This window comes from Melospiza melodia, chromosome 6 (genome assembly GCF_035770615.1).
Source record: "Melospiza melodia melodia isolate bMelMel2 chromosome 6, bMelMel2.pri, whole genome shotgun sequence".
Taxonomy (NCBI): domain Eukaryota; kingdom Metazoa; phylum Chordata; class Aves; order Passeriformes; family Passerellidae; genus Melospiza; species Melospiza melodia.
This window is the reverse complement of record NC_086199.1, coordinates 62,484,724-62,500,972: the sequence shown is the minus strand read 5'-3', so window position 1 is coordinate 62,500,972 and position 16,249 is coordinate 62,484,724. Positions and strand designations below refer to the sequence as shown.

Below are 16,249 nucleotides of genomic sequence, written 5' to 3'. Positions count from 1 at the left end.
TCTCGGCACCCACGGGCACAGCCCTGGGGCAGCATCTTGGCACCCATGGGCACAGCCCTGGGGCAGCAGCTCAGGAGGGCACGACCCAGCCCTTGGCCCTGCAGGGACACTCGTCACTGCTCCGGCCGGCGCTCCAGCCCAGCTCCGTGGCTCGGAGCCACCTCTATTATTTAACCAGGAGTGATAGAGAGAAGCCTGGGAGAGATAATATGCCATGACACCGGATAAGAGCTTCTGGCGTCACAGGGGAGGAGGATTACATGTCCCTGAATGGAGTTAGAGATGACAGAGGGGAGGGGAAGAGTTTTTAGCAGGGGATTAAGTTTACAGCTCCAGGAAGGCTTTGGGGGGTTGTTTGCTGTCATAAGACAAGTCCTAAAGCTGATATACCTGATAGACTTGCTCGGGGAGGGCTCCTGAAGCAGGGAGCCACTTCAGTGGGTGGGGGCAATGAACAGGTCCCCGAGGACAGCCCTGAGGCCAAATGAGCTCACACTTTAGCTCTCCAAAGGGTGTCAAAGAGATGCTGCAGACACAGCGGTCAAGGGATGGAGGGGAAGGATCCCTTAGGCCAGTGTGCATCCCACAAGAGGGTGTGAGCACCCACCAGGAAAGATGAGGGTCAGATCCCTTACCTTCATCTTGGAGGCAGGCTGGATGAGCTCCGTGATGGAGACCTTGTCCTGCTGCAGCCTTCTCTTGACAAGCTTGGAGCAGCAGATGTTGACGGAGCTGAGGACGTGCCAGGAGTTGTACTCCACGAAGGAGCGGCTGTCGATGACCAGGGTGCCCTCGGCTCCGTTCCTCAGGAGGCTGGCCAGCTTCTTGGGGTCCATCACCTTGCGTGGGAGCCTGTCCCCAGCCATAACGGGCCAGTCCCCTCTATGGCAAGTGGGGAGCAAGGGCTGGAAGGGCAGGGCACCCGTGTCCCCAAGGGGAATGAGCGAGGGCTGAGGGGCAGGCAGGGCAGCACCCGTCCTATTCTCCTCACGCTGCTAATGCCCAGAGTGCCAACTCATTGTGCTGAACCTGGAGAGAGAAGAAAGGAGACAACAACCCATCAGCTAGGCAGGATGATATCTGGGTGTCTTCAGAAGAACCTAGGGGTGCAACAAGCCACACTTTCAAGGTGTGTTCTCCCAGCCTGCTGGCATGTGCAGCCCTAGAGCAGCCCAGACCAGAGGTTTTCTCTTTGTATTTAATAGCCCTCAGCAGAACTTTCTTCCATAAATTTGTCTAATTGCTTTTTGAAGTCATGTCAGCTTTTAATTTAACAGCACAGTGGCCAGTGGCAGGGAGTAGAATGGCTTGCCAGTTACACTGAAGAAGTCCTTCTCCTGGTTTGCTCCAAATCTGCTAAATGATGGCTCCTCTGGGTGAGCCTTACTGCTTCACCAGAAAACACCACATATGCCTGTTCCCTAATCTTCTCCAGAGCTCTTACCACATTTAGACCTAATTTAAGGAGCTTTTCAGGTCAAAGCATCTACAGAGCCACCAGTTACACAGACAGACACCTTTGGCCATGCTGGCCAGCCCTGATGTGCCATGTTTGAGAGCCAGGCACATCAGGGACCTGCACAGGGAAAGATGTCACTCCTTTCCCTGTTTCCAGCCCAACAGCTCCTCACACTCAATTTGCTTTTTCTGACCTCTGCCAAGCCCAGAGCTAATGGTTTCAAAGAAGCAGCTTAGCTCAGCTCTAAGGTTCTGCTGCTGCATGGTAAAAGCTACTTCGGGGCCCATCACAGATACCACCAAACCAGGTTTGCTCACTCATGCTCATCACTTCACACTGGATTTCACCTGCCTGTTTTATCAGAGCCTGCTCACGGGTATTTTTGCCAGCTTGCCTCCTGGCAAGTCAAGAGAAGACAAGAAATCCAGTTGGCCTTTACTCCTGTCTTCAAGAAACAGTCCAGGCATCAAGGCAGAGGTGCTGGGAAGCTGGACTTGGACTGAGATGGCCCCAGAGAACTCTCTGCTTTTCAGCACCTGACTTGCACAGAATTGGAAAGGGGCTTCACAAACAGGAGTACCTGGCATACAAATACCCTGTGTCTCCATCTCAGGAGCTGAGGGGGGTCAGCCTGGTGCTCTCTGAGGTGAAGAACAAGATTCCTCCATGTCCAGCCCACGAGGTCTGCAAGGACAGCAGGCAGGCTGGGGAGCATTCAGCTCAGGGTGGCCTCTTAAGTTTTAATGGAACACGTCACTGCAAGGATGTTTTAATGGCATTAGGTTTTAAAGCCACTGCAGTCATTCAGAAAATAAGCCTGGGCTACTACCCGGCTCCTCCTGTTCTTGCCAGACGGTGTTTTAGAGAGAACCCACAAGCTGCTCCATGGAAGCTTTAACGCATCTGACTTAGGAGGTCTATGAATAACGTGCCTGGAAAGGCCAGCGTAAAGATTTTCATTGACCTCTGCACGGTCAGGATTTGGTCCACGGACCAGAGGAGGCTTACAAGTCACTCTGATCTGAGCAAGCCAGCAGGTCCCATGGGCTCTCACACCTGCAGGCACCTACTGCAATGGCAGCTCAGGATGCAGAAAAGATGCTTGAGTCAGACACGCTGCTGGTGACATGACAGGGACCTCAGTTACCAGCCACCAAACCTGGAGGACACGGCCAGCTTGTAGGAAAAGAATGGAAAGCCACAGAAAGTGAGGATGGGGGTTCCAGCATTGCTCTGGCTCGTGACTCCAGCACTAACAGCCCAAACTTCCCTGGGCTACCAGACCTGCCTCCCAAAGCAGGGGTAGATGTCCCAGGCTTCAGCCTGAGGATCCAAGCTCCCAACAGGAGGCCACATTAGGATGTGCAGTACTTTTCTGCCCTTGTATCACACCCCTGCTGCCTCTGCCAACGTGTTAATACAAATTACGGGAGGGAAAAAAATCCCCTAGAAGCTGAGCTAGTGACAGCCCCTCCTGGCACAAAGCGTTTTGGCAGTCCCGTGGCACTCTGGCACACTGTGCCTGGCCCCACGGAGCTCCTGGCCACAATTCCAATTAGCGCAGCCCCCTCGGCGGGCACCGGGCGGTCCCCCCGCCGCAGGAACCCCGCTCCCCCCTGCTCTCCTCAGGGGGCTTAAAAATTGAAACAGTTCTAATTAGGGGGTCTGAGGGGGAGCGAGGCCGGCTCCTGCTGCGATATGACACACCTCATTACGTCGCTACCGCCTTGCCAGAAGCCCCCCTGCTGTCCCTTGGCTATAGAGCCAGGGCACTCAGAAAGGATGCAAATTAGCCAGCTTTTCCCCTTAGTCTTCCTTTCACACCCCACTCCCCAAATCACTTTCTGCCTCCCTTACCCATCAGGACACCAGGCTGTGAATGTTTTTTGGCTCTTCCAATTACATTGAAGAAAGAAAAAGGGAGTAGAAAGAGCTGACAGACAAAAAAACCCTGGAATAATACAGTGGCAGAGGGATGAGTGAAGCGGGAGGAAGGAGTGATCCAACACTGCAGAGCTCCTCTGGATATAACATGGTATCCAACCTCCAGATAGTGAGCAAGGGCTAAACTTTTGGGGTGTCAAACACAGAAGGTCTGACAGGTGATGAACTTATGACTCTTAAGAGAAACCAAGGCACAAGAGGCCTTCACAAAGTCTGGCAGATGACCGGAAGCTTGGGTGGAAGAGATTGGAGAAGACAAAGGAGGTTTCCCAAGTCAGCTAATAACCCCCCTCGTGCAGAACAACCAGATAAACCTCTGCAGGCACATGTGACACGTCAAACAGGTCCCACTCCCAGCTCCACCCAAAAGATGTGGGGGAAGGCAGGGCAAGGTTGGTCCATTCTGCCCCTTTTTCCTTTACAGGGGATGGAGTTGGCCAGCTCAGTGTGGTCATGGGGAGCTGTAACCTTGGCATCAGAACCAAGACACGAGGACTTCTCTGTGTAGGTTCAGCCAGGTCAAATGCAGAGAAGCAACTTCCCTGACAGCACCTTCAGAGCACCTTGCAGGCTGTGTATGGGATGGTCTCTGAGAAGAACCAGCTGTAATGTCCTCATACCTGGGAAGACCAGAGAAAGAGGGACGATGTCTTTCTGCTTTGCTCAGATGGGTCAGAAGGAAAACTGAGGGAAGAGGCTTAGCCATGGAGCACTGCTAAAGTAAGAGATCTTCTCACCCCAGTGAGAGGAGACCAGGGGAAAAGGTTAACCTGGAACCTAAATTAGGGTTTCAGAAACATAGCTGTGTTCCTCTCTTATCAGTTTATTAAAGCCATCTTAATCTTCTTGAGTGTTCCTGAAGAACATTATCATAATCCTTTAATCCCACCTCTCCCTGGAGTGCCTGTAATGAGGAGATGGGCACATGGCTTAGCTGAATGGGGACAGCAGCAGGAGAGGCCACACTTCAGCTGAGGGACAGAAAGATGGGCAGAGATTAGCAGAGGGCTGGGCCAACTCAATGGGACTCTGTCCCTGGTGTCACCTCCACAGATGCGTGTGTAGGGGAGGGGTGCTGGCCACACGAGTCACAAGCATGGCAGAGGGGCACACAGCATGCCAGTGTTCAGCCTGGCTGTGACCTTCTTCTGGGCAGGCCAGGCAAGAGAGCAAGAAAACCCAGGATACACCTCAGCCTGAGTCTGTCCACGTGGCATGAGAGACCACAGAACTCATCCCTGTGCTGGCCCAACCCAGATGGAGGCCACTTCCCTCAACTGCTCATCTTGCACAAGGCCCCAGCTGAGAGATGTGGTATGGGAAGGGTGCAGATCTGGTTCCTCTTTTACTGGAGACATCAGCTGGAAGGGCAGGCAGCAGGTCTCTACAGCAACCCCAAACCTCACTAACCAGCATGTCCAGTCCTTGCACCAAGCCAGTGCTGAGTCCTGGAGAGCTCCACCCTCCACAGGCAGCCCCACCGAGGAGATGCTCCCCCCACGGCCCCAGGAAGCCAGCCTTGCTGCACATTGTGCCTGTGGGACTGGAGCCACAGCAAGCTCCATGTGATGCTCATCCCAGGAGCACACTCTTCTGGTGGTGTCTCCACCTTGAGTTTACCAAGGGATAAGAGCACCACAGGAAAACATTTGTTTATTTGTCCCCAGTAATCTGAGAGCAGCCACTCCTGAAGAACTGCCACCTCCACCAGGGACTCAGTGGCACTGACCTATGTGATTTGGCTTTTCCCCTTGCAGGCCTGGGGGTTGGGGGAAATATCTGTGCCTTGTGAGCCTGGCCAGGGCTCCTCCATCCATCCAGGTCAGCCCTGCACCAGCCTCATGCTCACTGCTGGGATGTTGGCAGGACCCCACCGGATCCCAGCTCTCCAGACACTTCCTAAGATGCAAACCACAGCGGTTTTTCCAAGCCCCACACCCTTTTTCCATCCTCATCCCTTCATTTCTTTTAAGTGCTTCAGCATTTAGCAAGCTCCCCTCGGCTGGCTCATGCTGTTTGAGGGATTCCTAAATCACAGGACCATTACTAATTATTATTATTATTTTGCAGCAGCAATCAGGGACGCGGGGCTCATTAACAAGTTAGCACCTCTGGTTTCCCTGGAAACCCGCAGCTGCCAGGCAACGGCAGCTCCGGCCCGAGGCGATGCCACTGCAGCGCCCTCAGCTCATTCCCAGAAAGATGCTCGGGTCCTGCACGGGCTGATGAACCCAGCCTCGCCAATGGGATGGGGTTAGGAAACTCCAGGATGTGTCCCCTGCTCCACCCCATCTGCCGGGAACCTCAGCCCTTCTTCCCGATCCTGTTCTGCCACTCACAGCATCACAAACTGCGCAGCGGCTCCTCCCTCCCGGCGAGCCATGCAGGCTTTCTCCAAGGGCGAGGAATTTGGAGCATAATGATTCCCCAGAGTAACAGCGGGACAAAGCTGTCAGGTGCCTGCAGCAGCCGTTTTGGAGGTGATGTAACTGATGACGATTTCTCAGCAGTTACTCAAGGTCCCTTTAAGAGGCAGCACAAAAGGTTTCTCTGCTTGACGATGGAAAAATGGAGTGGTGTGTTTTTTTTTTTCCTTTGCTCTTTAAAGGGAGGCTGGGAAACACCACTAACCACATCCACTAACTCAGACACAGAATCTGCTTGTCCACCTTTCCCTAGTGAATCTCAAGGATGGGGAGGAACGACATCTCCCAAGCCCCACAGTATGAAGATGCAGGGGAGATGGGCAATGACTTTCCTGGTGCCAGTTAAGCCAAGGTGAGATCCTCTGCTATTTCCATACCCCTGCCACCCACATGGCAGACAGAGGACTCCCCCACAGCCTCATCCACACTGATCTTACAGCCCCATCTTGGATCCCTGCTCACCCCAGGCACATTCCTCCTGGGACAAGAGCTCCTGCGCATGCCTCTCCATGCAGAGAACACTTCAGGAAGAAGGGAAAGGGCAGCATTCTCTTTTTCCCACAGCATATCACCCGGAGGCAGCCACTGCACTTTTGCCAGCGTTTCAAGCTCACTGATCTCATGATTTCTTTAATTTTTTCTCCTCCTTTCTACACCGCAGTCTCCTTTCAATTCCTGTAGGCTGGAAGCAGCATGCCAGGGATCCCTGCAAGGAGCTGCATGCAGCCAAACAGCACCCACTCGCCTCCCTGCATCTCCCACTGCCCTCCCCACCTGCACCCTGCGGCCCACAAGGTGTTTTCCACCAGAGGACGTGGCTGAAGGGCCAGGATGTCCTTCAGCAAAGTGCCAGATGGTGCGGTCACACCGGACGAGGGACGTGGCGTGGAGCCACGTGGCAGTGCCGGTGTGGGGCTGCTCAGCCTTGGGTATGTGGCCGGTGGCATGGGACAACTCAGGGACAAAAGGAAAGGGGACAGGCTGTTCCCAGCTTCCAGGGAGTCGTTCCCATGCACCCTCAGCCCACAAGGCAGATCGGCTCTCCTGGCTACACTTAAGACAAGCAAAGGGGTCCTTCATCCTCTCTCACCACATGATGTTGTGCCAGCAGCTTTGGATGGGTTATGACTGCAAATGTAATTGCCTCCCAGCCTGTTTCCACCAAAAAAGTGAAGTTAAGGATTTATAGACTGGCCACTCCCAGAAAAATTTCTGACTGCAGTCATGGTAGTCAATCTGGAGATCCGGTCAGGAAAAGCCAACAGGGACAGCAGGGAAAGGAATTTGGCTGGAGTGTAGGTGACAAGGGCAGTATCTTCTCCTCTTAGACTTGTGCTTTTAGCATGATTTATATGGTTTTCCCCTTTAGTATAAACACAAGCTTTCATTTGAAAGCCTACAAAAGCCAAGACCAAAGGTTATCCATGACCAGCCAGCCATTTCATCACCACCTTTGCCCATGCTGAGGATACTGCTCCCAAGCACGCTGCTTTCTAATACCAAAGCTATCCCATTTCCATTCTCACCCTGCCAAGCTGAGAGCTGGCCACACTCTCAGACCTAAAAGCACCTTCTGCTTTGAGCAGCTTGGCACACATTCACAGAGGACATGTCACAGTGGAGAAGAGAAACCTAGTCCTGCTGATCTTGAAGGGCCTTGCTGCCCACTGCCTGCTATCCCATCATGTACTGCATGACCCCTGAGCCCAGCAGGTTTATCCTGGGGATAAGGTGCTTCCCTGCCTTTTTACAACAAGAGCAGACAGAGGCAGCCCAGAAAGGTATGCAGTGAGATGGTTCTGCAGGGGTCCCAAGGCACTAAACACCATGAATACCTGCTGGGTGCATGTGCAGTTTTCTCCTGGAGAAAGGGTCTCCAGGACCTGGGTCCTATTGTCCCACAACACCCACACACCAAGTGAAAGAAAGCACAGGATTAAACTGTGGCTCTCCAAAGCTGCAGATAAATATAGCATTTCACTTCTTAAGCACAATCCCCAGTGACAGGGACTAGTCCATCTCAGCAGAGAGCTGGGGACAGTCACAGGTGAGGCCAAAGCAAGCACCCAGCACACACAGGGGCAGTCAGTGCCCTGTGCAGTGACTAATGACAGTGGCTAATGCCTCTGCAGTGTCACTGGGCCCCCATATTCAAATGACAAATAGGAGCCCTGCCTCCCTGAAGAACAATGATGTTCCTTTCTGTCGGGCTGTGTGCAGTTTCTGGTGATACCAGTGCAAACTGAGGTGCAGATCCCAGCACAGGTTTGCAGCCAGAAAAAGCCAATGCCCACAGTTATGCCTCCCTATTCCCACAAAACTGTGAATCTCCCTACAAGATCCAGAATTCAATGCAGTTGCAAGGGGCTATGTTGGTTTTCCATGGGATGAGACATTCCCCAGGCCAGCAAATACATTTCACAAGAGCTTTCTGACCTTCATGGCTTCATGGCTTGCTGAATTCTCTATATGCATACAATAGCCAAATTGCTCACAGCTTTGGGATGAATTAGCACGTGCCAGCTCAGGTTCTACTTTCTACCACAGCCCTAACAAGGAGGCACCAGCTCTTGAGTTTGGAGGATTACCTTTCTCTAATAAAAACCACACAAGACAGGCAAAGCCCAAGATAATGCTCCTGCACTGCTCTTCTCCTTTTCCCTTGGGGGCCATGATTCATCACCAGCTGGTTTTGTTCTTAATCTGAGGTGACACAGGGGTGAAACAAAGTGATTTGCAGGTCTTCCTCCATCCTCACCACCGTGTTGAGCCATGGCTTGCTGGCCAGATGCCACAGCTCTTCATGTATGAAATAAATCCTGCAGCCTGGTCTCCTGATTGAGAGCAGGGTATTGCAGCACTTTGTAACATGGGTCTTCTCTCTGCATCCATATTATCACTGCTACTGTGGGTGGCAAACTACATGGACTCATGTGCTGGAGGAAACAGGCAGCAATATTCCCCTCACCAACTCCAGGCAGGTGTTAAGCATGACATATATGTGCACTTTAACCCCAGTTTCAAAAAAAACCCAGAGATGTATCATGACATCCACCCAGAGATTAAACATCCTCCAACTCATCTCCATGCCAGCAGGTCTCACTCAGCCCTGCTTCTGAGCCTGCAAGTGACAGCTGGGGTGATCACACCAAGCCCTGCTCCTCTTGGGCTGGCTGACCCCAGCTAAGACCAGTTCAGACACCCTCACCTTCCCACCTGTGCTGCTGGACTCCAACAGAGCTCACCCTTGTCTTTGCATCAAGTACTGCTGAATGAACCTTGCTCAGGTGCCAGACAAAGAGGCAGCCAAGCTCAAAGCAGAAGGGATTGTGAAGGTGACACAGAATTAACAGGCATCAGCATTCAGCAAGCAAGCGGAGAATGCGTCGATCTATTTTTAATGGTACAATGAGAGTGCTTTACAAAAGGATGTGTCTGGGGAGATTCTGCCCAGTCAGAGATTTGCATTCGGGTTTTTTTGCAGCAGTCAACTTCCCTCGATGTGTGGGAGGCATTTTGTCTCTTCACCACCCCACGGAGCAATTCAGAGGGCCCTGGCTCGGTTTTGGCTGGAGGCTCATCCCTCTGGGTCACCTTCCTGCCCTGCTGCATCCTTCTGACTTTCCACCAGAAGACCTGACGTGATGTGAGCAGCAGGTAAGGTGTACAGGACAGCTCCAGGCTTCCCTGGCTTCTGGGTGCCAGCCCTTCTGAGCCAGTGGGGGCATCTCTGCGAGGTGCCCGGCAGCAGCAGAGTGGTTAACGTGGCTTCTCAGGGCGGGCTCCAGGCAGCAGAGCGGGCACCCTCTCTGCACCAGCCCTGCACTCAGCAGCCTCAAGTGCCGAGCGAGGCTCGGGCTGCGCCCGTCCGCTCCCCACGCAGGGCTGCCGGCCAAGGCAGCGAGGATGGCATGAATAACTGCACTCAAGCACGGCTCGAGGAGGACCCGGCTGCCATTGCAAGCTTGGAAATGAGGGTTGTTAGAGGCAACGCAAGAACAATCAGATGTTGTAGACACTTCTTGGTTGCTTCTTTTCAGCAGAGACGGAGGGACACTCTTTGTCTGGAGGGTCTGGATTTCAATGGGAGATGCGTGATTCACGCAGGCACAGGTTTAATGTGTGGAAAGGGCTTGACTTACTCGATGCAAAAAACCTGCAGTGCCCTAATAGACTGAAATTTCTCCCCGAGCTTCTGCTGCATCAGCTGAATTACCATGTGTTAGCTGTAGACAGCAGAGCTCCTCAGAGAACTAAATCCCCTATTAAAGAGCTGAAAAGCGGGGATGCAGGCACACTGCGCACCTCCGTGGTGCCGGATGAGTAATGCGGGGTGACAGAGACGGACCGGAAAGACGCACTGCATCATTAGCAGGGCTGGAGGACGTGGTGGGGGACAGCATGCCAGGGTCATGCTGTCACTGGAGCCTCCATGCAGGATCAAAGCAGTGGTCCACCTCATTCATGTCCCCTCACCAGCATTGCCTAATAACAGGTATCCTACAAAAGCCTGGGAGAAGCAGGGTGGTGGGTATTTATGGACTAGTCATGCAATAATTTAGGCTTAAAGGGACCTCAGCGGTTCAGCTGGTCCAACCCCTCTCTCCCTTAAAGGAGAACAAGCATCAACACCAGAACGGGTTGTCTTGCCCTTCTGTTGCCAAATGTCTTGTTCCCAGTCATCAGTGGACTCAGAAATAATGCCCCCCATAATGCAAAAACCCTACACAGAGAGCCTCTTTTGCAAACTGCTAGAGGACCTTGAAGGACTCGGGAGAAATTCCTGAAGAATCCACAGTCTCTGACCAAAGAAAAGGCTTTATTTAAAGAGAATATAGTAAAAGCAGACAAGACATATATGCACATATTAGGGAACCATGAGCGCTTTCCACACACAAAAAACAACATGGAAAAAGGCATAAAAGGAGTGTGAAGAAAAGAGGAAATCTAAGAAGGATTTCCAGCCCCAGATAGGTCCCTAAGAGTCTCCTAAGTTTAGGCTTAGTGCACACAGCCCCTACATTTCTGTCCTGTAATTGCTCCCTGTTTACAACAGGAGACTCTATGTACTGGATCAGCTTCCAGTGAACACCTCCAGATTCTCCTCTGAACCCAGCCTGTGCTACCACTTCACCTTTTTTCTGAAATGCTGATCCTTCCATGACACCATGCAAACAATACTCATTGCTTTGGGCAACTGGAGATCCAAAGCACCAGAACCAACCCCACAGAAGCCCTGGGCAAAGCAAGGAAAGAAGCCTCCTGCACATCAGCCCAGATTAACTTGTCCAGCTGGGCCTAGAAAGCCTCAGAGGAAGAGCCAAACAGCAGAGAAGTGGAGCTGGCCATCCTACAGGAGTCACGGCAGTCGGCAGCACAGTCTGAGCAGGGCTCTGTGCTGTGCACAGTACCCCAGTGTAGCCCACCTTTACTCTTAATCTCCTTTCTTGAAGGGAGATTGTTGAGAACCAAAGGAGTGTCTTGGACAGCATGGACCCAAGGGTTTGGGGCAAAAAGTCTAGAAACATCTCTAGGAAGAGAAAGAGATGTTTTCCTCTCTATGAAGTCATGCTAAAGAGGAGACAGGGTGACCAAGGCACTGACCACGACCAGAGCTTGGTATGTTCCACCATGGTCTCAGCTGCTGGCCCACTTCTGGCACAACAACTGTGCCATGGGGATGGGACACATGTCATGGTCTCCCCCTCCATCAGATGAGCAAGCAAAGCCATCACTGGGGTGCACTACACCGCTCACTGCCCCTGCAGGAACCTGCTCTACCACTGATCACACCACATGCCCTGCCTGGCTTTGACAGCAGCCCTGACACCAGCAGTGCACAGCATCCTGGCACGGACAGTTTTCACCCTCCCTCACACTCCCCTGGCTGCCTTATAATCCTGAAGTACACCCAGGTCTCCTGAGCAAGCTTGAGAAAATCTTGAGCACAGAGCTTGTTTAGCTTCTTATCTGATGAATGCTCCCAGGCCACTCATCTCCCTTCCAATTACGTCAGGCGCTCCTTCCCACTGGCATCAGGCGGGACAGGTGTATCTTCAGAGAAGAAATGTAAGGCTTGAAAAACAGGTTTTAAAACCCAGAGGGCATGGGGATGCAGAGGAGTGTCAAAGCTTTCCCCACAGTATGACTGCATTGCCGCTCTGGCTGCAGGAGTTTCTCTGCATAGCAGCAAGGAAAAGAGTGCAGGGAGACCCAGAGACCGTGAGCACCTGGGAATTTCTGCAACCACCTCCCCCTTAACGCTGCCATTAAACACATGGCAGAGGGTAAAACAGGCTACAGACTCTCCCTGGCTGTCCTGCTGGGAGAGAGGGGTCAGCAGCCACAAGCTCCTTCTCTTCATCGCCTCCTTCTCCACCAGATTCAGTTTGCTGGCACAGTTTCAGTATGATGGCAGTGTCCTATGAGCCTGCACCATAAATCAGGGCTGCCAAATGCTGGAGCACCTCCTTTTCCTCCTCCCATTCTGGATAGTGTGAACATGCTCTGCACCTGACTGTGCCCAGGGCTTTGGGAGCTGAGCTGTGCACCACAGAAATGAACCTCTGATCCCCAAGAAAAGCCTTGTTTAAATGCAAGGAAGCAAATCCAAAGAGGAAAAACCCTCATCCCCCACGCAGATTACAGCAGCTGATGCAGAGGTAAGGGGTAGGGATGGAATGGGGACTCACTCATACTCATGCCAAGAGAAGTCACTTCACAAATCCAGAGGCACAATGGGTTTCCAGCCTTTTGGGGGGTTTCCAGCCTGTGGAGATTCCCTAGGGGAGGACAGGGTTGCACAGGAGAGAAGAGAGTTTTCTCCCACCTCTTAAGATCCAATTTGGCAGCATAGGACAGACACTACTGCCTAGTCCTACCCAGCCCTCGGGGGTGTTTTTGTAGTAAAAGTGACATTGCGTTTAATATTAGGTGAATATAAGCTCTCCAAAGGTTCAGTGGCTTTCTCAGTGAGGTGCCTGGCACCCAGCAAAAGCACACTGCAGACAAACATGGTGCAGTATTTGCAGGAATAATCTCCATGCAGAATCCCCAGTGGATGCTCCTAAGGACTCTGACACTTTGCTCAGCTCTCCCAAGCTTAGCTGAGGATAGACTTTAAAGAACAATGCTAGATCCAGGTTCTCCTTGCCTTATGTCTAAGCAAGGACAACTGAAAGCCACGGGAGGACAGTCTGTTGGGTTAGAAGACTTTTGGTGTGAGCTGCTGGCATCTCTGCTTGGAAACCTTCCAGCCTCAGGTTTGAGCCTCTCAATTGTGCTGCCAATAGACCAAGGGCAGGAATATCTGCGTGCTGCCATTGCAAAGAGGCATGTGGGCATCCCTGTGCTGCTCACACTCGCGCCTGTCTACTCTTGTCCCAGCCATTTAGACAATCCTGCACATCCAGGCTCTGCCACTGTGGCTGTGCCATGCAAAATTTGGGATGAGACACCGGCAAAGTCCTTGAGGGTGTTTTGAAATCCCAAATACGCTATGGCCAGGAGGATTTTCCTGGTGGCACAGCTTATTTCGTTTCCTGTTACAAGGGAAATCATAGAAGCGAGTGCAGGAACCGCCATGCAGACCCAAACCCCAACAAACCTCTTCTGCAGAGAGAGTTCTCCCGGCACAGCCGCCCTCCGACAGCGCCAGCAGAGCACACAGAGGCAGGGCCAGACCCAAAAGCACCGACTCCTCCCGAAAACAAAGCTCCCCACAGCCGCCTTTGGGCGCAGGCAGCCGTGCCCCCAGCCCTTGCCTCAGCGCAGGGGGATGAGACAATGCAAGCCAATGTCAAACACCGCTCCACGGGCAAGCTGCTCTCAAGGTTATCATGGCCCCTGCACTGCCAGGTGCAATCCTCAGCGCTACCTGCTTGGATATCCTCGCCCTTTCCTGCGGGAGAGGGCTCTGCCTTACTCCCCCAAATCACAGGGAGATGGAACCTCTGGCAACCATTCCCAACACATTTGTCATCGCCAGCTGCTTGGGACAGGGATGGTGTCTCCTACATATGCTTATGCAGCACCCAGCTCCCAGCAGGGAGCTGTGGATAGCTACCGCAATCCGAGGGATAAACGCATCCATGCCTAGAAAAATCCAAATATCCCTATCAGAACAGCACTGCACCGCGTTCCTCCTTCCAACGAAACCGCAAATTACTGACCTGTGCACAGAGCTCCCCCAATGCAAGCTGAAGCACTGACATCAGCTTTTGCTGTTGCTCAGGAATTTAATTCTGGGGGAGGAGAAAAGGGAGGGGGGAGCAGGAAGGAGAAGGAACTTATTTATCAATAAGGGAAATAAACAGGAATCTTTAAAAACAAACAACGCTCAGCACAGAAAGCAACATTTGCCACTATATAATGACTGAGCGTGTGTGGGGGGTGATCAATCGGTCCAGGCACATTAGGGGAGGTGCAGAGGATTTTTATAAACGAGCAGCTTAACTCGTTAATCGCGAGCAGCGCCTTTGGAGCCGCAGCAACGAAGTCTTGCATGAAAACCCCCGCTGCTGAACACATGCCGGCTTCGTTTAAACGCCAAGGACACAGGGCGACACTCCAACCTCTTTCATCATCAGAAAAACCACAGCGCTGTTAACACCGCTTCCCCAAACACCAGCCCTCAGCCCCGCCAGAAAGCCCCTCCACCCGCGACCCCCGGCCCGGCAGGACAGCGGCAATTCCCCGGAGCTTCCCGAGCCCCCTCCTCACCTGCACCACGGCCGCCCGGCAAGCGCGCACCGCCGAGGCAGGGTGGGATTTCCAGCGCCCCCCCGCCCGAAAACAAGCGCAGCATCCCCGACATGCGCGGCCGCGGAGCGCCAGCCCACCCCCCCCCCCCCCCCCCCAGCCCCCGCTTCTTTCCCCAATCCCCGCCGTGGGGCTGCTCCCTTCCCAGCCCCGGCGCTTCACACGCATCGTTCTCGCTCGCACCGGAGCCGTTCCAGCGCTCACGGCCGCGAAGCGCTGTTCCAGTGCACACACACGCACACGCACATACACCGGCACATGCTGCCGCGCTGCCCGCCGCCTCAGGGCGCGATGCCGGCTCCGCTCCCCACACTGCGCGGCCGCCCCGCACCGCCCCCCGCGCCCCCTCCCCGCCTGCCCCGGGGCGCAGGGCCCCGTCCCGCACGGCCACGGCGCGGACGCGGCGGGACGCGCACTGACCCGGCGCGGCGGGCTCGGCGGCCGCCCCGCTCCGCTCCGCGGGCTGTCCGCTGGCGCGGCCGCTGCCGGCGCCGCAGGGCCCGCATGCCCTGAGGGGCGGGCGGGGGGGGCCCGCTCCGCGCTGCTCCGCGCTGCTCCGCGCCGCTCCGCGCGCCGCCGGGAATGCGCCGGCGATGAGGTCATGCCTCGGGAGCGAGCGGGGGGGGGACGGGGGAAAGGAAAAAAAAAAAAAAAAAAAAAAAGAAGGGGAAAAAAAAAAGAGACAGCGTTGACGTCACCCGCAGCCAATCAGCGCGGGCGGCGCAGGGCAGGGTGACGTCAGCCCCGCGGGCGCGGAGCGGCGCGCAGGGAGCGGGCGCTGCGCCCCGGGGCCGGCGCCGCTGAGGGCTCGGGGGCCGGGCAGAGCGGCCCGGGCTCTAACCGGGGGCACCCGCCAGCCTGGGACACCCCCGAGCCGCGCCGCACCTGGCAGAGAGCGCGCTGCCGTGCGGTTCTGGGTCACGGATGGTTCCCGGGCTGCCTGGCGCTGCGAGGCTGAGCCGAGAGGGGTCCCGCAGCTGGGCCACCCCTGCCGCCTGTCACCCCTCTGCCTGCTGAGCTGGAGCAGCCGGGACCTGCGGGGCGCCCCACGGGACTCATCCACCATGGGGTGCCCAAGCTGCAGAAGGACAGGCGTAGGGACAGTGCGGTCTTGGAGAGCGGCATGGTGAAGTGTGACCGAAAAGCAGGAGGAGTCTGACCCACGGGTCAGTTTCTGGATGGATGGAGTGGGCTCCATCCCCATCCTGGAGCTCAGGGCTCCCCATCCTGCTGCGGATTCACCAAAGAACTGGCCTGGTTACACAGCAGGGGCTTTTTTCTGCCCTTGGCCCTGGCGTGGCAGCTCCAGCTTAGAGAGGGATTAGGGTTTAGAAGCTTAGGGTTTGCTGGTGCTTAGGAAATGAAGGGAACCTTCCTCCCTGCCGATACGGATGCCGGATGTTTTAAAATTAACTCTCATGTCTCCAGACACGCGGCCGGCAGCTTGCTCAGGAACGTCGAGCTCCCACAGTAACTGGCGGCAAAATCTTTCCCAGAAATGTCATTTCTCATAAAGCACCAGAGGTATAAAACCCGGGGATGCTAAAAAGTCTCGCTCTCCCCATTGCATAAGCAACGCTGAGTTCATGCCCTTCTCCTAAGCGCAGAAAATCAGCTCACCCAAAGCTGTCAGCAGGGAAACTTTTACAAAATGAGGGAT

The 16,249-nt window shown here is 54.3% G+C and overlaps 1 protein-coding gene across 2 annotated transcripts in view; it reads right to left on the bottom strand.

Annotated features, from left to right (window-relative positions):
- The window catches only part of DUSP8 (dual specificity phosphatase 8), a 40,609-nt gene extending 25,539 nt beyond the window's left edge, over positions 1-15,070 (bottom strand). Inside the window, exons 1-2 of one of the 2 annotated variants that reach the window (XM_063158664.1) lie at positions 15,010-15,070; positions 636-1,029 (exon numbers count right to left, since the gene is read on the bottom strand). In XM_063158664.1, coding sequence (XP_063014734.1) covers positions 636-866 — 231 coding nt within the window. In that variant the 5' untranslated portion in view covers positions 867-1,029; positions 15,010-15,070. Of the gene's footprint in view, positions 1-635; positions 1,030-14,550; positions 14,592-15,009 lie in introns of those variants that run through there. The other variant, XM_063158665.1, reaches the window with a different exon arrangement.
- Between the last annotated feature and the right edge of the window lie 1,179 nt (positions 15,071-16,249).